Consider the following 25,193-nt stretch of genomic DNA (forward strand, 5'->3'; position numbering starts at 1 on the left):
GGTGGGTGGATCACGAGGTCAGGAGATCGAGACCATCCTCGCTAACACGGTGAAACCCCATCTCTGGTAAAAATACAAAAAATTAGCCGGGCGTGGTGGCGGATGCCTGTAGTCTCAGCTACTCGAGAGGCTGAGGCAGGAGAATGGCGTGAACCCGGCAGGCGGAGCTTGCAGTGAGCCGAGATCGCGCCACTACAGTCCAGCCAGGGCGAAAGAGCGAGACTCTGCTCAAAAAAAACAACAAAAAAAGCTTGATTCGTGAGGCCGGGTGAGGTGGCTCACGCCTGTAATCCCAGCACTTTGGGAGGCCAAGGCGGGTGGATCACGAGGTCAGGAGATCGAGACCATCCTGGCTAACACGGTGAAACCCTGTCTCTACTAAAAATACAAAAAATTAGCCGGGCGTGGTGGCAGGTGCCTGTAGTCCCAGCTACTTGGGAGGCTGAGGCAGGAGAATGGAGTGAACCTGGGAGGTGGAGCTTGCAGTGAGCCGAGGTTGCACTACTGCACTCCAGCCTGGGCAACAGAGCGAGACTGTCTCAAAAAAGAAAAAAAAAAAAAAAAAGCTTGATATGTGGAAAGCACTGGACCAGACAGACTCGACGAGAGGACCAGGCAGCAGAAGATGGCACAGAGGAGATGAAAGAAACAGAGCCCTGGGAGGGGAACGGAGCGGCATGCATGCCCCCACCCCATCTACGGGGCGGGGGTGGAGACCCAGTGTTTAAAGAGAAAGTGACTGAATTACCAAAAGAACAGAAGTCCCCAGAAAACACATGCTGAGGTCAGGCCGGGCGCAGTGATAATCCCAGCACTTTGGGAGGCCGAGGCGGGCAGATCACTTGAGGTCAGGAGATCAAGACCAGCCTGGCCAACATGGTGAAACCCCTTTTGTACTAAAAAAAAAAAAAAAAAAAAAAAAAAAAAAGAAAAAAAAAGGAAAAATTAGCCAAGCGTGGTGGCACACACCTCTAATCCCAGCTACTCAGGGGACTGAGGCAGGAGAATTGATCGAACCCGGGAATGAGCTGAGATTACACCACTGCACTCCAGCCTGGGCGACAGGGTGAACTCTGTGAAACTGCAGCTATGAAACTTGTGCACGTGGCCCGGAGCAGCTGCCGGAGAGCTGGGTCAGGGAGCAGCAGCAAGATCCAAAGTTTCGCAGAACTGATACTTGACCTTACATCCATGACCTGAACTCCACGCAGCTGGAACACTGGAGGTGAGTGCTGGGGCCAGGCAGAAAGCCCAGAGCAGCCCTAAGGGCCAGGGAAAGGAACTGACGCTGATGCGCAGGGTCAGTGAGGCAATGCCCTGGGTTTTCTCTTCTCCATTCTTTTGTGACCCTGATGGCAGTGGGAGTGGTGGCTACAGGAACCCATCAGAGCCAAACTTGGAGGCCAGAAAGTCCCTCACAGATCGGTGCGGCTGTATTGAGGGTGGGACCAGCCCCGTTAGCTTTCCTCCCCTGCCCTCCTGCCACGTAGACTCCAATGCGGCCCAGTCAAGGGCACGTCACTGTCTGAATGGACAGTGAGTGAGCCCAGCAACCAAACCCAGTGTGGGGAGCTTGGCAAGCACCCACATGGGTCTAATGATCACACCACGGACTTGGGGAACTGTGGACCAGCCTCGGGTCCTAGACCAAAGACCAGCAGCTCTGAAGACAGGAGTCCGCGCAGGCGGGAACAATGTGGGTCCGACCCTCCTAGGACCAAGTGCCTGCTAACCAAAGACACCCACGCAGGTGGGAGCAGTGTGGGCCCAACCCTCACAGGACCAAGTGCCTGCTAACCAGACTTCGACATTTCCCACAGGATTCAAACATGACCCAGATCTCATAAAGTCATATTCAAAATGTCTAGAATATAGCCCCAAATTACTTGACACATGAAGAACCACAACATTTCAACTTGCAGCTGGGCACAGCAGCTCACACCTGTAACCCTAGTCCCCTGGGAGGCCACGGCTGCACAGTGCAATGACCGGGCCGCTGCACTCCAGCCTGGGTGACGGAGACCCTGTTTCTAAAAAAAATAAAAAATAAAAGATTCAATGTGCAAAGGTAAAGAACCATACGTTCTATTTCCCAAAAACAATCAGTAGCTTTTTTAAAAAACCACACAATAAATTTTTATTATTTTTTAATTTTTGTAGAAATGAGGTCTCACTATGTTGCCCAGGCTGGTCTCAAACTCCTGGGCTCAAGTGATCTTCCAGCCTTGGCCTCCCGAAGTGCTGGGATTACAGGCATGAGCCACTGCGCCAGCCAACACAATTCTTAAAAGGTACTGGGATTCCTCTGCTTCGAAATCATTGCTAGGCTAGAAAAATAAAGCTTGTTCTACCAGAAATCACAAGTAAGAACTGAGTGTTCTCCAAGGCAGAAATTGTAGAGTCTAGTGCCATTTCAGGCAATGATGATTAAGCTCTGAACCCCAACATCCACAGCTGCCTATCAGAACAGTTAAACCAGCTCGGAACAGAGCAGCAAAATTCGGCTTCATCATACGAGGCCATCGTGCTCTTCTAAGATGCTAAAAACCCCAAACAGGAGGTGCTGAAACCAAAATGGAAGACAGTCTTTGAGGCTAGCTGTCACACCAATTGTTAGTTCCTTGTTATGTCCCCCTTCTATAACATTAATAGAGGAAATATTTTACTGCAAGGAGTATTTTATATGCCACCAGCCATGAATTTTTGTCATTAGTTACTACATAAATGCCGCCTAGTGCCTGCCATTATCCACATGGCACAACCATTTTATGTCTACAATTCACTTCTGTATTACAAAGAGAATCTTTGTGATTTCCATAAGTACATTAGCAAAGGTTTAACATCGAGATGCAATCTAACATCCATAAACTCCAGTGTTTTGCAGACAGCAATGTAGGAGAGATTTTTTTTTTTTTTTTTTTTTTTTGAGACAGAGTCTCACTCTGTTGCCCAGGCTGGAGTGCAGTGGCGCGATCTCGGCTCACTGCAAGCTCCGCCTCGCGGGTTTGCACCATTCTCCTGCCTCAGCCTCCTGAGTAGCTGGGACTACAGGTGCCTGCCACCACGCCTAATTTTTTTGTATTTTTTAGTAAAGACGGGCTTTCACCATGTTATCCAGGATGGTCTCGATCTCCTGACCTCGTGATCCACCCGCCTCGGCCTCCCAAAGTGTTGGGATTACAGGCGTGAGCCACCGCGCCCGGCCGAGAGATATTTTTAATCGCCTGTCATTTAACTGACCTTATGCAATACATAAACCAATAATTTAGCAGTTCTAAGTCTCCAAATGGCTCAGTGAGATCTGTAAGAAGCATCTTCCATGTACGCATCCTGCTGATGCTGCTGTTTCCTCCTCCCGACGCTTTCCTTTGCCTGCGAGAGGGGCTTGAATAAGATGGATGCTTTGCTTGACTTCTTTGATGTCCTGAAGTTTCGGTAGCGCTTTTTCTTTTATCGGTTCATTATAAATTTGACTTGGCATTTCTGTTTGATCTTCAACGCTCTTCGTTGCATCAGTGGTTTTATTCCATGGCTCTCGCTGGCATTTGACAGGTTCGTTTCTACATTTTTCAAACTCAAATGATCCGCTGTGAGCACTTTACCAGCTGCTTTCAGGAATGCTTTAGTCCACCTGACCTTTGAGGATTGTGTGTTTGTTTGTTTTTAAGACGGAGTTTCGCTCTGTCGCCCAGGCTGGAAGGCAGTGGCACCATCTCGGCTCACTGCAAGCTTCGCCTCCCGGGTTCATGCCATTCTCCTGCCTCAGCCTCCCAAGTAGCCAGGACTATAGGCACCCGCCACCATGCCCAGCTTTTTTTTTTTTTTTTGTATTTTTAGTAGAGACGGGTTTTTTTTTTTTAAGATGGAGTCTCGCTCTGTCACCCAAGCTGGAGTGCAGTGGCGCAATCTCGGCTCACTGCAAGCTCCGCCTACCAGGTTCATGCCATTCTCCTGCCTCAGTCTCCCGAGTAGCTGGGACTACAGGCAGCTGCCACCACGCCCAGCTAATTTTTTTGTTATTATTTTAGTGGAGACAGGGTTTCACTGTGTTAGCCAGGATGGTCTCGATCTCCTGACCTCATGATCTGCCCACCTTGGCCTCCTAAAGTGCTGGGATTCCAGGCGTGAGCCACCGCGTCCGGCTGAGGATTGTGCTCTTTAAAACAGTTTTATGACATTTGGATTTACAAAATCTGAACACTTTACAATCATTGCAGATGAACCTTATGCCATGGCCCCGGGTAGACGGACCCTGAACAAAAACTAACGCTTCTCGATATGCAAGTGGAACCTGCATGGTACTCACCAACCAGACACCAGGCTTCGGAAGAAGTGACACAGACACAGATGTTGAAATTATCTGACAAGGACTTTAAAGCAACTACTATAAATATGCCAGAGCAAGCAATCACAAACATTTTGCAATGGATATAAAAATATGAAAGTCTCAGCAAAAAAACGGAAGATGTAAAAAGGACCATTCATACCAAGATTAGGTATCTATAAAAAGAGAAGGAAAAAGGCTGGGCATGGTGGCTCACGCCTGTAACCCTAACATTTTGGGAGGCCGAGGTTGGTGGATCACCCGAGGTCAGGAGTTCAAGACCAGCCTGGCCAACATGGTAAAATCCGGTCTCTACTAAAAATACAAAAAAAAATTAGCCGGGCAGGGCCGGGCGCGGTGGCTCATGCCTGTACTTCCAGCACTTTGGGAGGCCGAGGTGGGCAGATCAAAATGTCAGGAGATCGAGACCATCCTGGCTAACACGGTGAAACCCCGTCTCTACTAAAAATACAAAAATTAGCCGGGCGTGGTGGTGGGCGCCTGTAGTCCTAGCTACTCGGGAGGCTGAGGCAGAAGAATGGCGTGAACCCAGGAGGCGGAGCTTGCAGTGAGCGCAGATTGCGCCACTGCACTCCAGCCTGGGCAACAGAGCAAGATTCCATCTCAAAAAATAAAAAGTAAAAAATACAGTTTCTCACTCTGTTGCCCAGGCTTGAGTCACTGGTACAGTCATGACTTACTGCAGCCTCGACCTTCAGGCTCAAGTGATCCTCCCACCTCAGCCTCTCAAGTAGCTGGGACAACACGCATGTGCCACCACACTCAGCTAATTTTTATATTTTTTGTAGAGAGGGGGTTTTGCCATGTTGTCCAAGCTGGTTTTGAATTCCTAGGCTGAAGTGATCTGCCTGCCTCGGCCTCTGTAAGTGCTGGGATTACAGGCGTGAGCCACCTTACCCGGCTGGAGCCTCTTTTTAAGGGTACTAATCCCATCCACAAGTGTTGCACCCTCATGCTCTGATCAACTCCCAAAGTCCTGCCTCCAAGTACCATCACATTGGGGATTATGTTTCAACACAGGAAATTGGGTGGGGGGGGGGTGAGCACAAACATTGTCTTCTCTTAGTCTGTTTTTGTGCTATAAGAGAATACCTGAGACCAGATAATTTATAAGGAATAGAAATTTATTGGCTCACAGTTCTGGCGGCTGGGAAGTCCCCGAGTAAGGTGCCAGTGTCCGGTGCGATCCTTCTTGTTGTGTCACTGTGGAAGGTGGAAGGGCAAGAGAGGGCCAAGCTCACCTTATTACACCAGCAGCAATTCCAGCCTATGCTCCCTCTGACCTCATCACCCTTTAAGGATCCCACCTCTTAACACTGTTACAATGACAATTAAATATTAACATGAGTTTGGGAGATACAAACATTCAAACCATAGCATTCCATCCCTGCCCCTACACCAATTCATGTTCTTTTCACATACAAAATATACTAATTCCATCCCAATGGCCCTATTCAAAAGTCCAAAGCCCAGAGTCTCATCTAAATCAAACCTGGGTGAGACTCAAGGCACGATTCATCCTGAGCCAACTTTCCCTCCACTGTGAGCCTGTGACATTAAACAAGTTACACGCTTCCAAAATACAATGGCAGGGCAGGAATAGAACAGACATTTCCATTCCAAAGGGATACATTGTAAAGAGGAAAGGAATAATAGGCCCCGAGCATGTCCAAAGTCCAACAGGGAGAACACTACTAAATCCTAAGGCTTGAGAATCATCTTTGACTCCAAATCCTGCCTTCTGCACGCCGTGGGGTGCGTCTGGGTCCTCAGGCTCTTGGGAACCTCACCCTTATAGCTTTGCTGGGCTCAGCCCTCACACAGCTCTTAGGTTGGAGTCTCGTGCCTTCAGCTCTCCTAGGCTGGCAATGAACACGAGGCTCTCCAGTTCTGGGGTTTCAGAGGTTGCCTTATCCCCAACGCTCTACCACATAGTGTCCTAGCGTGGGCTCTGCCATGGCTCTGGCCTGGAGACTTGTGACATCCTGTGACACCCAGCAAGGCTGCAGAATCAGCACCACATGGACACCACCAAGGCTTATGACTTGTAACTTCCCTGGGTCCACTTGAGACAGGCTGGAGTGGCTTAGGGGGTCTGCACTGGAATGTAGACAGCAGACTTGGGGTGGCCCTGGCCAGCAGGCTCTAAGGTCCACAACCTACACCTCTCTTTTGACATATTTCCTTCCCAAACCTTGGCACTCTGGGCCTGTGGTGGGAGGGGCAGCACCAGGAATCTGAAATGCCTCTGGGGCCATTTTCCCACTGTCCTGATGAGCAGCCTCTGGCTTCATTCTGTCCATACTAAGTTGCTTGGCCACACACTTGGTCTGTTCTCCTAAAGACACCTTATTACTCCCTAAATGGCCAGGCTGAAAATCCTTACGATCCCAATCTTTCCTTGTTAATTATAAATTCCATTTTAATTCACTTCTCTTCTCACATCTTACTTTCTGCAGTGAGAAGAAGACATGCCACACCCTGAGTATTTCTCCAGCCAGACATCCCAGTTCCTTCCACAAAGGAAGGACTGGGCATGGACACCCTTCAGCCGCGTTCTCTGCCACCTTATAACTAGGATGCTCACTCCTCCAGTTTCTGACACCTTGTTCTTCATTTCTGTCTGAGATCTTATCAGAATGGCCTTCACTGTCCAGATTTCTACCAACATTCTGACCATGACCACTTAAGTATTCTCAAAGAAGCTTCAGACTTTCCCTACAGTTCTCTTCTGAGCCCTCAACAAAATCACTCTTTACACTCCACGAATGGCATCTAGGCTTTTTCTCGCTCCTCCAAACTCTTCTGGCCTCTGCCTACTACCTAGTTCCAAAGCTGCTTCCACATTTTTCGAGCATTTATGATGACAACAAACCCACTCCTGGTCTTGATTTTCTGCCCACAGCACCCTGATACCAAAACCAGACAAAGACAATACAAAAGACAATTATAGACAAATGTCCCTCATGAACAGAGATGCAAAATCCTCAAAAAAATTTAAACCAAATCCAGCAATATATAAAAGTGATAGTGCACCATAACCAGGTAGGGTTTATTCCAGGAATGCAAGGTTGGCCCATATTTGAAGAACCACGTAAGTCACCATATTAACTGTACAGGGGAAAAGCCATATGAATATATCACTTGGTATAGAAAAAGCATCTTTTTTTTTTTTTTTCTTTTTTTGAAGACAAAGTTTCCTTGTTGCCCAGGCTGGAGTGCAATGGCACGATCTCAGCTCACTGTCACCTCCATCTCCCAGGTTCAAGTGATTCTCCTGCCTCAGCCTCCCAAGTAGCTGGGATTACAGGAGCACACCACCACGCCCAGCTAATTTTTGTTTTTAATAGAGATGGGTTTTCACCATATTGGCCAAGCTGGTCTCAAATTCCTGACCTAAGGTGATCCGCCTGCCTCGGCCTCCCAAAGTGCTGGGATTACAGGCATGAGCCACCAAACCCAGCCATTGAAAAAGCATCTTGATAAAATGTCTAGTCATATTAAAAAAAAAAAAACAAAACCCTCGAAGCAAACTAGAAGAAGGGAACTTGCTCAACCTGATAAAACAGCATCACCAAAAATCCCCGTGGGTAACATGATACATAACTGTGAAAGCAAGAAAGCCTTCCCCGAGAGTGGGAATGAGGAAAGGCTATAGACTTTTTTTTTTTTTTTTTTTTAATTTTTTTTTTTTTTTGTATTTTTAGTAGAGACGGGGTTTCACTGTGTTAGCCAGGATGGTCTCGATCTCCTGACCTTGTGATCCGCCCGCCTCGGCCTCCCAAAGTGCTGGGATTACAGGCGTGAGCCACCGCGCCCGGCCGGAAAGGCTATAGACTCTTACCATTACTATTCAACCTTATAAACAGGAAGTCAGCCAATGGAACAAGGCAAGCAAAAGAAATAAAAGGCATAGAGATTGAATAAAAAGAAATAACTGTCCTTAGTCATGGATGACATGTTGTTAATGCATAAAAGCCCCTCAAATCTATAAAACAAAGTCCCAATCTCCTACAACCAGTAAGTGAATTCATCAAGGTTACGAGGCATAAGAACACATAAAAATCAGTTTTGTTTTTAAACAATGGAAATACACCGTCAGAAACCAAAATGCAAAAAACAACCTCTTACAACAGCTCAAGAAACAAAGTAAGCTGTGGGATAGGAAGCAATAAATAAATAAATAAATGAAACGCTGAAGCATAAACCTACTAAAACATGGATATGTATACTGGCTGGGCATGGTGGCTTTTATGCCTATAATCCCAGCACTTTGGAAGGCAGAGGTGGGCGGATCACTTGAGTCCAGGACACCAGCCCAGGCAACATGGCAAAACCCCATCTCTACAAAAAATACAAAAATTAGCCGGGCATGGTGGCACACACTTGTAGTCCCAGCTATTTAGGAGGCTGAGGTGGGGAGATCCATTGAGCCCAGGAGGTCAAAGCCACAGTGAGCTGTGATCGTGCCACTGCATTCCAGCCAGTTCAACATACATATGAAATACTACAAAACGCTGATAAAGAATAGAGACAAACTTATGTTCATGGACTGTCTGACTGAACATAGATGTCAATTCTCCCCAAACTGATGTGTAGATTTAACGCAATTCCAATCAAAACCCTAGAATTTTTTTTTTTGTAGTTGACTGTAAAATATATATGTACTGTCAAACGAACAAAAATAGGGAAAACAATTCTGAAAAACAAGAATGGGCTGGGCGTGGTGGCTCATGCCTGTAATCCCAGCACTTTGGGAAGCTGAGGCAGGCGGATCACTTGAGCCCAGGAGTTTCAGGCCAGCCTGGACAACATAGAGAGACCCTGTCTCCAGCTGGGTGCAGTGGCTCATGCCTGTAATCCCAGCACTCAGGGAGGCCGAGGTAGGCAGATCACAAGGTCAGAAGATCGAGACCATACTGGCCAACATGGTGAAACCCCGACTCTACTAAAAATACAAAAAAATTACCTGGGTGTGGTGGCACGCACCTGTAATCCCAAATACTTGGAAGGCTGGGGCAGGAGAATCGCTTGAACCAGGGAGTCAGAGGTTGCAGTGAGCCAAGATGGGTCACTGTACTCCAGTCGGGTGACAGAGCGAGACTCTGTCTCAAAAAAAAAAAAAAAAAAAAAAAAAAAAAAAAAAAAAAAAAAAGAGACTCTGTCTCTACTAAAAACTTAAAAAATTAACGAAGTGTGGTGGTCTGCCTGTGGTCCCAGCTACTTGGGAGGCTTGAGGTGGGAAGACGTGCTTGAGCCTGAGGTCTCGAGCGTGCAGTGAGGTAGGATTTGTACCATTGCACTCCAGCCTAGGCAACAGAACGAGACTGTGACTGTCTTAAAAAAAAAAAAAAAAAAAAAAAAAAAAGAGGGCAGGGCAGGGCAAAAGAAAAAGAAAAAAGTAAGGAGGGATGGAGGAAAAAAGAAAAAAAAAGAAAAAGAAAAGAATAAAGTTTGGCCAGGTACAGTGACACATGCCTATAATCCCAGCACTTTGGGAGTCCAAGACAGGACAGTGTGAGACCAGGAGTCTGAGACCACCCTGGGCAACACAGTGAGATTCCGTCTCTCCAAAAATTAAAGAAAATAAGCTGAGCACGATGGTGTGAACCTGTAGTCCCAGCTATTTGGGAGGCCAAGGTGGGAGGATCACTGGAGCCCAGGGGTTTGAGGCTGCAGTGAGGTAGGGCTGTGCCATTGCGCTCCAGCCTGGGTGACAGAGCAAGACCCTGTATCTTAAAAAGAAATAAAAAAAGAATGCTGACAACACAAAGTGCCCAAGAGGATGTGGAGCAGCGGGAACTGTGGCTCATGCTGGCGTTCCACAACAGGCTACAGCTATTCTGGAAAGTGCTTGGCAGCTTCTTTTGAATTTAAAAATACACTTACTGTGTGATCCAGCAGCCCCATTGCTAACTACCTTAATGAAATACAACTTGCTCAACAACCTGTACACAAATGTTTATAGCAGCTCTATTCAGACCTGCAAAACATTAGAAACAACCCAAATACCCTTCAACAGGTGATGAGACAAACTGATCCATCCATAGGGCACTACTCCAAAAAAAAAAAAAAGAGAAAACAAATGCTGATGCACGCATCCTGATCAATCTCAGTGGCGTTCTGCAGATCCCGCTGCTCCCAGCCACGCACTGTAGGACTCCATTATGGGACCTTCTTGGAAAGACGTAACTATAGTGGTGGAGGACAGGTGCGTGGCTGCCATGGGTCAGGGTGGTGACCATGGGGAAAGTGGAACAGCCTTCCGAGACGGCAGGGCTCGCCTGTCTCCCAGGCCCATGGTGCTTACCCAAATCTGCACAGGTGTGAACATCCATGGAATTGAATGTTTTATTCATGGGAATAAAACAAAAGAACAAATCAATTTTACTATGTGAAATTTTAAAATGTTATTAGAGGCCAGGTGCAATGCCTGCAATCCCAGCACTTTGGGAGGCCGAGGTGGGTGGATCACCTGAGGTCAGGAGTTCGAGACCAGCCTGGTCAACATGGTAAAACCCTATCTCTACTAAAAATACAAAAATTAGCCAGGCGTGGCGGCTCACACCTGTAATCCCAGCTACTCAGGAAGCTGAGGCAGGAGAATTGCTTGAACCTGGGAGGCGGAGGTTGCAGTGAGCCGAGATTGTGCCATTGTACTCCAGCCAGGAAGACAGAACGAGATTTCATCTCAAAAAAAAAAAAAAAAAGCCACTTCCAGAGGGAGATGTAAGGTGACACAAAAGTTGAGCAATTCCTCCAAGAGCTGAACAAGTGGCCCAGCAGCTCTATTCCTCAGTATAAATATTCAAGAGAAATGAAAACAAATACGCATCCCCACAAAAACTTGTTCACAGATGTTCACAACAGCATTTTCAGAGTAGCCAAAATTTTGTAAAAACACCCAAATGTCCAGCAACGGGTGAATGGATGAATAAACTGTGGTGCATCCATACAAGAGATTATTCAGCCATTAGAAGGAATGAAACTCCGATGCATGCTGCAACACACAGGAACCTTGAAAATATCTTGCTGAGTAAAAACAAAGGCCACATTCATACGAATGTCCTGAGTAGGCAAATCTGTAGAGACAGACGGTAGGTTTGTGGCTGGCTGTCAGGGGCTGAGGGGAGGGAGAACAGAGTGACTGCTGAGGGAAGGTTTCTCTGTAGGGTGATGAAATGTCCCAAAATTAGGTAGTGACGATGGTACCTCTGTGGGTTTGCATAGAGCCTGTCACTTCCCCAGAAGGCCACGAGGCGGCTGGGCCAGACCTGCCCACGGGGCTGCTCCAGAGCTTTTTGTCCCTCCAGGCCTTGGGCTGCTTCATGGGAGCCTCTTCGTGTGGCAGCCAGTACTTAGGTAATTGTTCTGAGTGCAGACCTCTGCCCCTTCTTCAGCCTGGAGCCCGACGCTGCTCTCACTGCGTTGCCGGGGTGCGGTCCTCAGCTCTTCCCCCAGATTCTCCAGACCTCCACCTCCACTGCAGGGAGGTGAGGGCCAGGAGGACCATCAGGCTGCTCTGGCTGGCAAAGGACTTGGAAGGTAGCTCCTCTGACCGGTCTTTCAGCTGATCCACTTTTAGACTCTGCTCCATGCCAGGGTCTCCCGGTGTGGCCAGCTTCCCCCTCAGCCCTCTTCTGCTCAGCAGCCACCCACCAACCCACTTCCCACCTTCCAAAACGGGTTCAAATCCTTTGTGGGATGTTGGCTTCTTCCCCATCTTTGTCCCTGTGGGAGGATTTTTTTTTTGGTCCATTCCTCTCATTTCACAGTTCCATTTCATTTTAAGTGAGAAGAGATGACCTCAATCGATCTGTTTTAACAAACTGCAGTGACCCAGCAAAACCTGTCACATACAAATAAATCCCCAAATATAGAAGCCCAGTATGTTAAAGACGAAACTTCCGAATCATTAGACGAAAACGTAACAGTGGTTTTCAGCCTCAGGGAAGGTCAGGATGTTCTGAGTAGGTTGGAAATAGCACCATTCATAAAGGATAAGATCAGCTGATCATGTGTAAGGTTTAAGCTTCTGCACATCAGGAACAACAGAAACACAGTTCAAAGACACAACCGAGAATCTGTCATCAGGAATATCAGGAACTCCTACCAACCAGGAGAATAAGACCCAGACCAACAACCAAAAGAAAAATGAGAAAAAGACATCAACAGGCAATTCGCATAGGAGATAATCCAAGGGAGAGGTAAGCATGGTAAAGACACCCAACTCCGCCGAGTCATCAGAGAAATGCATGTGACAGCGATGCCACTTCACACACAGCAGGCTGCAGCGTCTCCTCAATTCCAACAACACGAAGCACAGGCAGGGATGGGAGTGATGGGAACCCCCACCCCGACGCTGGTGGAAGGACTGGATGCAGCCCCTCTGCAAAGCAAGCTGGCAACTGCTAAAAAGGGGAGGCCTAGAAACTACCAACCCTCCTTCCAGGTTGACGGGAGACCCACGAGAGCAGGTCTGGCTGTCGCCAGTCACCAAACCCTGAAGACACGGGAAGAGACTGGAAGGTGCTCTCTAGGGAACTCACACATGGCAGTCAGAATCCACCACGCAGAGTGCCCAGCACTAGAGGCATTAAAAGTAGCCAGGCTGAGTAAAAAGCCCAGCTACCTGCAGCTGATCCAGTGGATGGTTTCTGCATTTTCAGTGCAATACTCTTATTTGTGAATATAGAAACATACAGATGCAAAACTCTAAAGCCCAAGGAGAACCGAACGCCACAATTCCTGCCACGTGGCCTGGGGAGCTGAGGTGAGGCCGGGAAAGGGAACAGCAAGGCTCTGCAATGCTTGCTCTTTAGGCCTAGTACACACTCACGAACACAATGCCCGTCAGTCAGTTCCGTGCCTGAGTTATTTTCTGTACTTTTCCATGGTCTTAACTTCTCAAACTACAGCAGTGCGTGAAGATGTCGAGAGGGGACAACACTTTATCCTGGACCTCGATACAGATGCCCAGTAGGTCCCAGCACGGCTGCCCTGACAGCGAGCGCGAAGCCGTGCCTACGCCTGCCTGCACTGTCCCAAAAACACACCACAGGGGCAGTGCAGCCAGAACCCTCGGTGCAGCCAAGACACTCGGTGCGGCCACGACGCTCGGTGTAGCCAGGACACTCAGTGCAGCCAGGATGCTTGGTGGAGCCTGTGCACAGAAAGGCAGGACCAGGGCTGGCTCATCCTCATCCTGCTCTCACAGGAGTCCCTGGGGAGGCCCAGGAGAGGAGATGGACAGGGAGGAACATTCCAAAAGAGGGAACACTGGGCTTCACTAAGGCTTGAGAAGAGACAGCTTACAGCAGGTAAGGAACAGAACAGCCTGGCTAGCTAGAGAAGCAGGCAGGGGCCAGGCACCCTGTGGGGAGGGGTCTGTGAGAGGAGAGGAGGCCAGGAGGACCCGCAGAGGGTCACCACTGCCAAGACTGGAAGCCACAGGCAACCTGGAATCAAATGGATGCCACTGACCACAAAGATTTGAATGGTTTAATAGCTGTCTCGTGAGCTGGATGGCAAGCTCTCACACCTCACCCGCAGGCTGTGCTGTGCACCCCCCACACAGTGGTCTGAGCAGAGGCAGCATGGGATCAGACCCTCTCCCACGGCCAGCCTGGCCAAGGTGGCACAGACCAGAGCTCTGTGCAGACAAGCACCCAGAGGTCTAGGAATGCTCCCTTCTCTCCAGGGGCCAGAGGGGAGAACCAAGCTACTCAGCCTTCCTTGCTCTAGCCAGCAGGAGGCCCTTCTCCTGGAGCAGCCCTCCTTCCTGCCTGTCATGCCCGAGGGACACAAGGCCATCCACTGGGCTCCTGCTATGTGGGCACTGCTGGGATATGCTCCCACTCTGAGTGTCCCCACCCAGGGCCTCTCCCTTCACTGCACAGGACAGCAAGGGCAGCTTGTGCTGGGAAGCACCTGAAGACCCTCGGCCAATCCCACCATAGCCCTGGGCTAAGCCTGTCTCCTAGGCCCCTCTACACAGTCTCTGAAATCTGAGGACTGGCTGGTGGCTCCTTCCCCCGTGACAGTGAACTTGGCTGCAGGCCGACACCCTCCCAAGCGCCCAAGCGCGGCCCCTGCCCACTTGCACAGTGAGGCCCTGGCCCAGTGTGGTGGCCTCTCAGTGAGCCGGCTGTGCCTGGCTGCCCCTAACCCCCACACACCAGTAGGGGGCAGTTAGAGCCCTGTCAGGTCCACAATGGCCTTGATGAAGATGGCATCGTCCCGCACGTAGGAATTCTTGGCCTCCATCTTGGAGACGGGGCAGAAGAGGGGGCAGCCGCTTGCGATGTTCATGTCGTTGACTGGTCTCTGAAAAGAGGACGAGGTCACGTCGGGCCTGAAGGCGTCAATCACGTGCTCCCGGTTATTCTGGTCGAGCAGCATTAAGGTCACCTGGAGGAGAGAGCCCCAGGGAGGGGACACAGGTCTGTGGGCCGTCTCGCTCTGGCTCCCGAGGGTCTGGACACCAGCAGGGCCACTAGCAGGAGGCCACAGGCGGCCATCCCAGGACCCAGGCCAGAGGCTGAGGCCCAGCCGGGACCACGTGGTGGGCGGCCTTGCTCCTGCCGCAGCGCCCGGGCTCCCCAGCCCTCCCCAACCACCGGCATTCTGCTTCTCTCTGGGGAAACTGTGTCCATTCTGGCCTTTCCTGTCCACTGACATCTGGAGTCCTAAAGCTTACCACTGCTGAACTTGAATTATCATTATTATTATTATTATTATTATTTTGAGACGGAGTCTCACTGTCGCCCAGGCTGGAGTGCAGTGGCGCGATCTCGGCTCACTGCAGGCTCCGCCCCCCAGGGTTCACGCCATTCTCCTGCCTCAGCCTCCGGAGTACCTGGGACTACAGGCGCCCGCCACCTCGCCCGGCTAATTTTTGTATTTTTAGTAGAGACGGGGTTTCACCGTGTTAGCCAGGATGGTCTCGATCTCCTGACCTCGTGATCCGCCCGCCTCGGCCTCCCAAAGTGCTGGGATTACAGGCGGGAGCCACCGCGCCCGGCTTGGATTATTATTAGGAAAATGCAAAAAATAACACACCTGACAAAGACATTTTCTTGCCAGAGATCGTGAAGCATCCACTGGCCGCCCATGAAGAGCACTTTTCAGGGAGAACCTGAGTCTGCCTCTGTCGGGCCTGTGAACCTGGACACCCCAGGACAGACAAGGGCCTGTGAGCCCTCCACACCCCCTCACCCCTGCCAACTCTGCTCTGCCTACTCCACTAGCTAGCTATAGGGGGTGGGGGAAGTAGCAAGCCTGGGCCAACTGTGGCAGAAGGAAGGGACCTTCCCATTCCAGCCTAGTCTCTGGATCTTCAATTCCACAAAATAATAGATTCTGATTTTCAAAATAGGCCAGGCGCAGTGGCTCATGCCTACAATCCCAACACTTTGGGAGGCTAAGGTGGGCGGATCATGGGTCAGGAGTTCGAGACCAGCCTGACCAACGTGGTGAAACCCCATCTCTACTAAAAATACAAAAATTAGCTGGGCATGGTGGTGCGTGCCTGTAGTCCCAGCTACTCGGGAGGCTGAGGCAGGAGAATTGCTTGAACCCGGGAGGTGGAGGTTGCAGTGAGCCGAGATCATGACACTGCACTCCAGCCTGGGCGTCAGAGCAAGACTCTGTCTTAAAAATAAGTAAATAAATAAATGACACCTCCGACGAAGAGGGCTCCGAAGCCGTCCGTGTTCCTTCCTTTGCACACTCTCTCCAGGGCGGGGTTTTCAAACTACTGGTCCAGACACCCATCAACAGCTGGAGTCCTGGGCTAAAGCTGGGCACCCGGAACCTGCATTATTTTGTGCTTTGTCCTTTTGTTCATTTATTTTTTAGAGCCCGGTCTTGCTCTGTTGCCCAGGCTGCAGTGCAGTAGCATGATCTCGGCTCACTGCAGCCTCAACCTACTGGGCTCAAGCAATCCTCCTGCCTCAGCCTCCCGAATAGCTGGGAATACAGGCACGCACCAACATGCCTGGCTAATTCTTCTATTTTTTTTGTAGACATGGGGTCTCACTATGTTGCCCAGGCTGACCTCAAACTCCTGGGCTCAAGCAATCCTCCCACCTCAGCCTCCCAAAGTGCTGGGATCACAGGGATACATACTCCCCCACACTCGGCCTTGTCCTTTTTCTTAGTCATATTTATATTTATCTGACAGGTCAGGAAGCCAGTTGCTTGTGTCACGGACCAGTGCTCAGAAATCATGGAAACGACAGAAACTGCCAGAGCTCTCCACCACGTGACACAGCATCACAGGGTGACGTCCTGCTGCAGACACCTGGTCCAGCGAGCCCAAGCCACCCTGTCCCACACAACCCTGCACCACAGAAGCCGCACTGCCCAGAGGGACTCCCAGGTGCGGCCCTAGCGAAGCCTGCGGGGACGGCCTCACACCTTCTGGTTGAAGGGCCACCGCAGCAGGGCGTCATTCGGGCCCTTCATCACCACAAAGAAGAGGGACAGGTGTGTTCCTCGCCCGGTGCCGTCGCCGTTCAGGTAGATACGCAGACACATCTTGTAGCCGTACCTGCTGGTGTAGAAGGCTGGGGAGGCAGGAGGGGTGCCTGGTGAGCTGACACTCAGCAAGGGTGGGGCAAGGCTCTTCCTGCCTGGCTGCCCTCCCCCAGGGACAAAAACACCCACAAAGAAACATTCAGGTTCTGGGGTGCAAAGAAAGCAGTTTTTTTTCCTCAAACTATGTAGTTAGTTTCCAATGAAAACAAATTTCATTAAAAAAAAAAAGTAGTAATTAGAAAAATTAGAAAAAGGTAGAGTCTCGCTCTTGTTGCCCAGGCTGAGTGCAGTGGTGCAATCTTGGCTCACTGCAACCTCCACCTCCTGGGATCAAGCGATTCTCCAGCCTCAGCCTCCTGAGTAGCTGAGATTACAGGCGCCCGCCACCACACCCAGCTAATTTTTATATTTTTAGTAGAGATGAGGTTTCACCATGTTGGCCAGGATGGTCTCAAACTCCTGACCTCAGGTGATCCACGCGTGTTGGCCTCCCAAAGTGCTGGGATTACAGGTGTGAGCCACCACACCCGGCTAGAAAAAGCATTTCTAAGAATCCCAAATGTAACCCCCAAAACTTAAGAAAATGAGCAGAGCAACATGGAGAGATCCACCAAATGCAGTGGTTGGGGCCTTGGCAGAGCCGCAGAGGGGACCCTGACCCGCCGAGGGCTTAGGATGGGCCCCAAGCCTGCCTCAGAAGACATGCTGGCTAGAGTGAACCCCGAAACAAGCAGAGTCAACTTCCTTCCCACCCAACAAGACACAGACGTGAATGACAGCCAGAACACGGCAGAGGCTGCTTTCCAAGTCACATGACAGAACACCGTGTGCAAAGGTCTGCACGCAGGGACCCCACTGTGGCGGCACCAGGACCACCCTCCCGTCCTCGTCCTCCACCGTGTGCCCAAGCCCATCCTCCCATCCTCGTCCTCCACCGCGTGCCCAGGCCCACCCTCCCGTCCTCGTCCTCCATGGCGTGCCCAGGCCCATCCTGCCCGTCCTTGGCCTCCACGCATGCCACACACAAGCTGTGTTCACCAGCATTACTTAAGGCAGATGTTCCACACAAACACGTCCTCCTGCTCGAGTGCAGCTTCCAAGAAGACCACTTCTGTGGCAGGGCCTCCACAATGCTGACCCTTCACCCCACGCTTAGTACAGAGCTCTCAGCATATACAATCGGCTGAGCCAGCAGCTGCAGAGGGAAGGTCGCCACCAGAAAGCAGTGCTAACTTTCCCAGCCCTGGAGGAACAGGGCCATGCCCTGCAGACTGCCCAGACTGTTCCCTCGAGTTTCCCCCAAAACAATCTTTCATTTTTCCAGTCTCAACTCAGAGAAGAAAAAGAGTGTGAGTTCTGGTCCCTGCTGAAGGCCTTTTCAGGATGCACCACACAGAACATGGCGGCCCCTCCAGATGACGCTTGGGTCTCTTTCTGCCTTGAGGGCGCTGGAGCACAGGACTGCCATGGCCCCCGGTGCTCAGTGAGTTTCACCAGCAGCGCCAGGCTAAATTCAAACAGGAAAGGTACCTACAGTGTCTCAGCCTGGATCCTAGAACCTAAGATTCTATCAGCACGTTCACCAAGTCAGTGTAAAAATAAAGTCCGCATGAGGGTGTGTTCTGAGCCATGGCAACAAAGGCCACGAGGGGAGTGCCTGAGTCAGGGCCAAGATGATGGCTGGGGCTGCCACAAGGTCAGGCAGGGCTGAGATGATGGCTGGAGCCGCCATGAGGTCAGCCAGGGCCTCCAGGGACAGCAGGGGGGCCGCCTCTGGACTGCAGTGCCCAGAAACACAGTCCTGGTGGCTGGGCAGCCACCACCCCACCCCGTCACCAGCAGTGCCCTCCAGGGGAGACTCCATGAGCACCCTCTCAAGAGACCCTGTAGTTGGGGTTTAAAAAAAAAAAAAAAAGGCGGGGGAGCGGGGTGTGAGAAACACCCTCCCTGAGCTGTGTGGAAAATGAACCTGGGAGGGGTCGGACTAGCTCAGCCCCAAGGCCGTGGGAGCCATGTCCCATCCCCCCGGCCACTCCCACCCGCCCTATCTTCCTGGGAGCTGTGATCAGGCAGGAGAGCCTGTTGATGTAATGTCTGCTTTAGGGCTGTATGCCAGAGGACTAGGCTGTGAGTGACGAGGGGTACCCCTCAAGGGCGGCACAGCAGAAGAGCAGCCAGCCCAACCTCCCCACCCTGACCCCTGCCCAAGGGCACCCACCGGCCAGCCCATATTCAGTTGCCCCACTTGCCACTCAGGGAGGGGCAGCCGCTCCCGGTATCACTGGGGGTCGTATCCTAGCCCCACCCTTGGGAGGCATCCCATGTGGTCACAGGGGTGAGGGGACCCAGGTGCCAAGTAAACAGCAGCCGCAGTGAGGTGGGGGTCCTAGAACCACACCTGGGGAGAAGATGGCGGGTGTGCGGCCAGCCACAGCTTCCTGGCGCTTCCTGGCGAAGTCTGAGATCTTCCAGATGAAGACTCCATCGTAGGTGGATGCCTCCATCTCTAAGACCTTCTGCTCCAGGTCGGCCATCGCCAGGTCCTTGAGGCCAATGCTCCTCTCCAGCTGCTGCACCTGCCGGGTGCCAAGACCACCTTCCCTCTTACAGGAGGGGTGTGGGCACGAGCCCCTGCCTCCCACACCCACCAATCTCCAGCAGGACAGTGCTCTTGGGCACCCCTGGGCTCCATGTTTCTCATGTCCGCTCCCTGCACACAAGAACCCAACCCCGCCCTCGCCAAGAGGTGGTGGCTCCAAGTCCACACAGAAGCTCCCAGTCAGCAAGCGTGCTCAGAAGCCATACCAGGCCATGCACATCCCCATGGCTGACTCTACCCTCCCATCAGAGAGAAGAGGCTCCTGCCCACGGCCTGGCCTCTTATGACCTTCCAGGGTTTGGGTCCCTCAGAGAACAGGACTCAGAAATGGAGGGAGCCAGAGCCTCCCCTAGAAACCACGCTGGACTGGGGTTTGTGGATGGAGTTCTACACTGTCCCGGCTCTAAAGCTCCAGGACCTGCTAGAATCTGCTGGGGCGGGGACACTATCCCCCTTTACACTGTCCTCCTCATGGCTGGCTGCCCAGCAGGCACAAACCTTGTTACTCAGGGCTTCAATCTTGTCTTGGTCCAGCCGGTGCTGCCGGCTGCAGGCCTCGGCAGTCATGGCCACCCTCTCCACCTCCCGGTTCAGGACACAGACAATGTTCTCAAAAGTGGCCGTCTTCTTCTCCAGGCTTTCGCACCTCTGCAGGAGCTCTGACCCCACGTGGCTCTGGTCTCCCGAGAGGGGCTTTGCCTCCAGCACTGAGCTCAGCAGCATGGCCAGGTGTTCCCGCAGCCACTGCGCCTCGTGCTCCTGCTGTTTCTCACCCTCTACCTGCAGGCACAGGGCAGGGAGGCTGCTGGCTCCACCTACCATTCGGCTCCCACCCGGGGACTGCCACCAAGATGTGGGCCTCAGATGAGCTGAGGAGACAGGCCAGAGTCAGAGATAGGGATGCCTGGGTGGCCTGGCCATGGCTGATCCTTTTTGTGTATGACAGACTGAAAGTCAGGTATGTTTAAAGAATATGAAGCTTGCTATAGAACTTAGTTGCAGCCAGGCACAGTAGCTAGCAACTGTGATTCCAGCACTTCAGAAGGCCGAAGCGGGAGGATCATTTGGGCCCAGGAGTTGGAGATTAGCTGGGCAACATGGTGAAACCCCATGTCTACAAAAAATTTTTAAAAATTAGCCAGGCATGGTGGTGTATGTATGCCAGCGGTTCCAGCTACTCAGGAGGCTGAGGTGGGAGGATCACTTGAGCCCAGGAGCTTGAGGCTGCAGTGAGCCAAGATCATACCACTGCATCCCTGCCTGTCTGACACAGCAAAACCCTGTTTTGAAGAAAAGAAAAAAGGGACAGGACAGGACAGGACGGGACGAAGGGAAGAAGGGGAGGGGGAAAGGGAGGGGGAGGGACAGAAAGGAAAAGAAAAGAAAAATAAAAGCAACACACCATTTTAAAAAAGCTACTCACGACTGGGCACGGTGGCTCACGCCTGTAATCCCAGCACTTTGGGAGGCCGAGGTGGGAGGATCACCTGAGGTCGGGAGTTCGAGACTAGCCTGACCAACATGGAGAAACTCTGTTTCTACTAAAAATACAAAATTAGCCGCACATGGTGGTGCATGCCTGTAATCCCAGCTACTCGGGAGGCTGAGGGAGGAGAACTGCTTGAACCTGGGAGGTGGAGGTTGTGGTGAGCTGAGATCGTGCCATTGTACTCTAGCCTGGGCAACAAGAGCGAAACTCTGTCTCAAAAAAAAAAAATAAATAAAAAATAAGATACCCACAAGTTCCAGACAAGCCTGGGCAACATGGTGAAACCCTGTCTCTACTAAAGATACAAAAATTAGCCAGGCGTGGTGGCACATGTCTGTAATTCCAGCTACTCAGGCGGCTGAGGCATGAAAATCGTTTGAACCCAGGACGGGGAGGCTGCAGTGAGCTGAGATGGTGCCACTGCACTTCCAGCCTGGCCGACAGAGCGAAACTCTGTTTCAAAAATAAATAAATAAATATAAAAATAGGCCAGGTGCAGTGGCTCACACCTGTAATCCCAGTACTTTGGGAGGCTAAGGTGGGTAGATCACCTGAGGTCAGGAGTTTGAGACCAGCCTGGCCAACATGGCAAAACCCCATCTCTACTAAAAATACAAAAATTAGCTGGGCCTGGTGGTGTGTGCTTGTAATCCCAGCTTCCTGGGAGGCTGAGGCAGGAGAATACTTGAACCCAGGAGGTGGAGGTTGCAGTGAGCCGAGATGGCGCCACTGCACTCCAGCCTGGGTGACAGAGCGAGACTCTATCTCAAAAATAAAATAAAATAAAATAAAAAATAAAAAGGTACCCACAGGGGGAAGGTGAAAACACAGGGGTGGAAGCTAGCCTCCTTAAACATACTCATTTTATTGACCTGACTTTGCAATTAAATTATTTTCAAATTTCCACAACAAAATTTAAAAATGAGGCCAGGCACAGTCATGCCTGTAATCCCAGAACTTTAGGAGGCCAAGGCAGGAGGATCACTTGAGGTCAGAAGTTCGAGACTAGCCTGGGCAACATGGTGAAACCACATCTCTACTAAAAATACAAAAATTAGCTGGGTGTGGTGGCACACAGCTGTGATCACAGCTACTTGGGCCTTTCATCACCTACTTGGGAGGCTGAGGCACAAGAGTTGTTTGAACCCGGGAGGCAGAGGTTGCAGTGAGCTGAGATCATGCCACTGCACTCCAGCCTGGGTGACAAAGCAAGATTCAGTCTCAAAAATAAATAAATAAAATAAATAAACAAGACACTCTAAAAAAATTACAGTAAAAGAAACAAATGGACCTACATGTGTACCCAGCTAGAGGCACGACCACCCAGAGAGCAGAAGGGCACTCAAGAGACACAAACAGCTAGATGAGAGCTCGTCCTGCATCTTCTCAGAGAGTGGTGCTGCTGGGACTGTGCTGTGTGTGGCATGGAAAAAGCACGCCCTGGCTGAGCCTGGGGTGGGTGTGCCAGCACGGGGAGATCCTTTGTGCAAACGGGAAGCGAGCGTCGCCACAGACTCATGCTGTGTTCTCTCTCATTTCTCAACACCAAAAGGCCCAGAAACAAGGAACACAGTGGCGGCAACGAGCGCCACTGAGGCCCGGGTGGTCTCTACACAACCTCCCGCACAGGAAGCCCGGGCTTCCTAGAGATGGCAGATGCCAGGTTGGAGTGGGAAACAGACAAGAACACGGACAGCAGAAGACTATCCAACGCGGACAAAGAAAATGGAGGCAGCCATGGTCCTTTTCACCGTTATTAGGAAAAAAATGCAGTATCTAAGGACACATAGAATCAAGTCAGCAACTGACTCTACCACAAATGCCGTCAAGGCATCCCTGTCTTCAAGCAAGGAAGATGCCTGCCCAGCGAGCTGGCCAGGGGAGGGTCTGCACCCACGGCCTGCCCCTCTCCATCCATCAGGTACACACTTCAGCTGGGGGCCACCTCTGGGCCCAGTACTCCTCGAGGGTCCTGACCTCAAGGGGCTCCTGTGGTACAGGGCAAGACGGACAAGAGACAAAGACATGAGGTGCTGGCGACAGAGGGGTAGAGTCTGCAGGGGTGGAGCAGGGGGCTCCACCTGGAGAGACCCAGGCGCCTGGCCATTGTGCCAGTGTCCAAGTGCCTGGGGTGGGCACAAGTGGGCGTGCCCAAGGAAGCTTAGGCCAGCAAGCAAAGCAGAGGAGATAGCTGAGGGGAGGGAAAGATCACAGGAGCAGGCCCCTCTGAATGAGAAGCCATGAGGAAGAGCTGTGATCGATTTCCATTTGTGAACAGGCCAGAGCGGAAAAGAACGGGGGTCCATAAGCGCCTGAGCCTGCGTCCCAGTGAGAGATGAGGACGACGTGGACAGGGCAGTGACAGCTGGGGGGATGGGGGGTCCAGGTGTCCAGGAACCATTTGAGGGCAGACGAGACCTCTGTCAGCCCGAACGTGGAGCGTTGAGGCGAGAGGAGGGGCCCGAGTGCCTGCTGGTGGCGGAGGGCTCGGCAACAGCCGCTGTGTTAGAGTGCTGCCCTTTTCTGTGTGAGATGGGGGCAGGGAGACAGCGGCCAAGGAATGGTCGTGGCGAGCCGGCCGGGTACGTCTGAGATGTGCACTCAACACTCAGGGAGGCTCAAGGCGACAGGTGGGCACACGCCTTAGGCATTCTCAGAGACAGGTGGCAGTCAAAGCCGGGCACTACAATGCCACCAGGAGGATGGGAGTGGACAGGGCTACCAGCCCAGAGACCAAGCTGGGGACACTCAGACAGCTGGGGCAGGAGGAGGCAGCGCTGCAGAGTAGGCTGAGAAGCAGCCAGAAGGAAACCAGGAAGCGCTGGGCTGGAGGCAGTGAAGACCACACCCAGGATGAGGGGTGGCCCCCAACCTCAGACCCCCAGACTCACCGTCTCAAGGCAGCCGATGGCGTGGAATCTGCAAGGGACTCGACACTTGCCACAAGTCTTGATGTGGTCCTGGAACTACAAGGGAATGACGTCACAGAGTCATCTTTCTCTGTTCTGATGCATTTCAGCACTTCCACATGGACCACAGTGACTTAGACAGAGGGTTACATGACCTGCCCCGTTGGCCTCTTCACTCTCAGCTGAATGAAACCCAATAGCCCATTTCTAAAGTGACACGCGCACACACCCGTGCACACGCACGTGCAAACATGCACACTGTGCCAGTAACTGAAATGGGCAAGCGTTTTGGGACACCTGTGGAGACCCCAGCTTGTGTGTCACATGGCACGCCTGTCCCTCTATCACTGTCCCTCTATCACAGGACATGCGGTGCTGAGGCCCCAGGGCCTGGGTTCAAAACCCAGAGTCAAACGCCCACTGCTCACCTGGTGCACGGTGGTGCAGGATGACATAGACAAAACATGAAGCAAAACGTAAAATCCAGAAAGGGGCCAAGTGCACACAGACACTCACATACGACAGGAGCATCGAACCGGGGAAGAAACAGACTAACACTGTGATATCTGACGTGGGTCTAAGGATGCGGGAACAGCCCAAGGAAAAACATGAAACCCAAGTCCCTCCTCCATTTCTCAGGTGACATGGCAGGTGTGTTGCGGCTCTGAGTGTGAAAAAATCAAACCCACAAACACCAGACGCAGCGCAGGATTTCATACCTGGGAGGAGGGAAATGGCCCTAACTGTGAATCAGTTTCCAGAAACAGTAACATAAGAACCTTGCACAATTCCCCCCAAAACAAACAAAAAACCAAAAACACCATGAAGTGGGCAGGAGTCATAACCAGCAAGAGAAGCGCAGACGAGCTCGGTCACACCACAGCTTGGGAAACGCCTGTCAGAACCGCCCGGAGACTCTGCTGTCCCTTGCCACCCATAGGAGGTTGGTCTCAGGGTCCCTGAAACCCAAGGATGCTCGAGTCCCTGATGGAAGATGGCAGTGTTTGCACAGAGCCTAAGCACACCCCCCCTTATACCTTAAATCAGCTCTCGGTGACTCATGACCAATACAACGTGAACGCTGTGTCAATAAAAAACGTCTACGCATGTTCAGTGCATTTTTCCCTGAACACTTCCAATCTACGGTTGGCTGGATCCACGACGTGGACCCACGATATAGAGGACCGATGTGTTTCTCACACATCACAGTGGCAACGTCCAACCTTCACACCACACTCTGCTGGCAAGTCTGGGGAGACGGTGCTCCCACAATGCTTATGGGAATGCAAATTTCTGAACTACCACACAGCA

General features: G+C 51.5%; 1 protein-coding gene across 11 annotated transcripts in view; it reads right to left on the reverse strand.

The window, feature by feature from the left end:
* Positions 1-5,451: 5,451 nt before the first annotated feature.
* TRAF2 (TNF receptor associated factor 2) overlaps positions 5,452-25,193 on the reverse strand; it is a 60,834-nt gene continuing 41,092 nt past the window's right edge. For 8 of the 11 annotated variants that reach the window (XM_055270304.2, XM_055270305.2, XM_055270306.2 and 5 more), the window contains 5 exons: positions 23,865-23,939; positions 19,983-20,264; positions 19,284-19,461; positions 16,766-16,914; positions 13,833-14,755 (listed from right to left, as the gene is read on the reverse strand). In XM_055270304.2, coding sequence (XP_055126279.1) covers positions 14,537-14,755; positions 16,766-16,914; positions 19,284-19,461; positions 19,983-20,264; positions 23,865-23,939 — 903 coding nt within the window. In that variant the 3' untranslated portion in view covers positions 13,833-14,536. Of the gene's footprint in view, positions 5,549-13,832; positions 14,756-16,765; positions 16,915-19,283; positions 19,462-19,982; positions 20,265-23,864; positions 23,940-25,193 lie in introns of those variants that run through there. The other 3 variants (XM_063636730.1, XM_055270310.2, XM_063636725.1) reach the window with 2 other exon arrangements.

The sequence above is a fragment of the Symphalangus syndactylus genome, chromosome 3, assembly GCF_028878055.3.
Source record: "Symphalangus syndactylus isolate Jambi chromosome 3, NHGRI_mSymSyn1-v2.1_pri, whole genome shotgun sequence".
NCBI classification, from domain to species: domain Eukaryota; kingdom Metazoa; phylum Chordata; class Mammalia; order Primates; family Hylobatidae; genus Symphalangus; species Symphalangus syndactylus.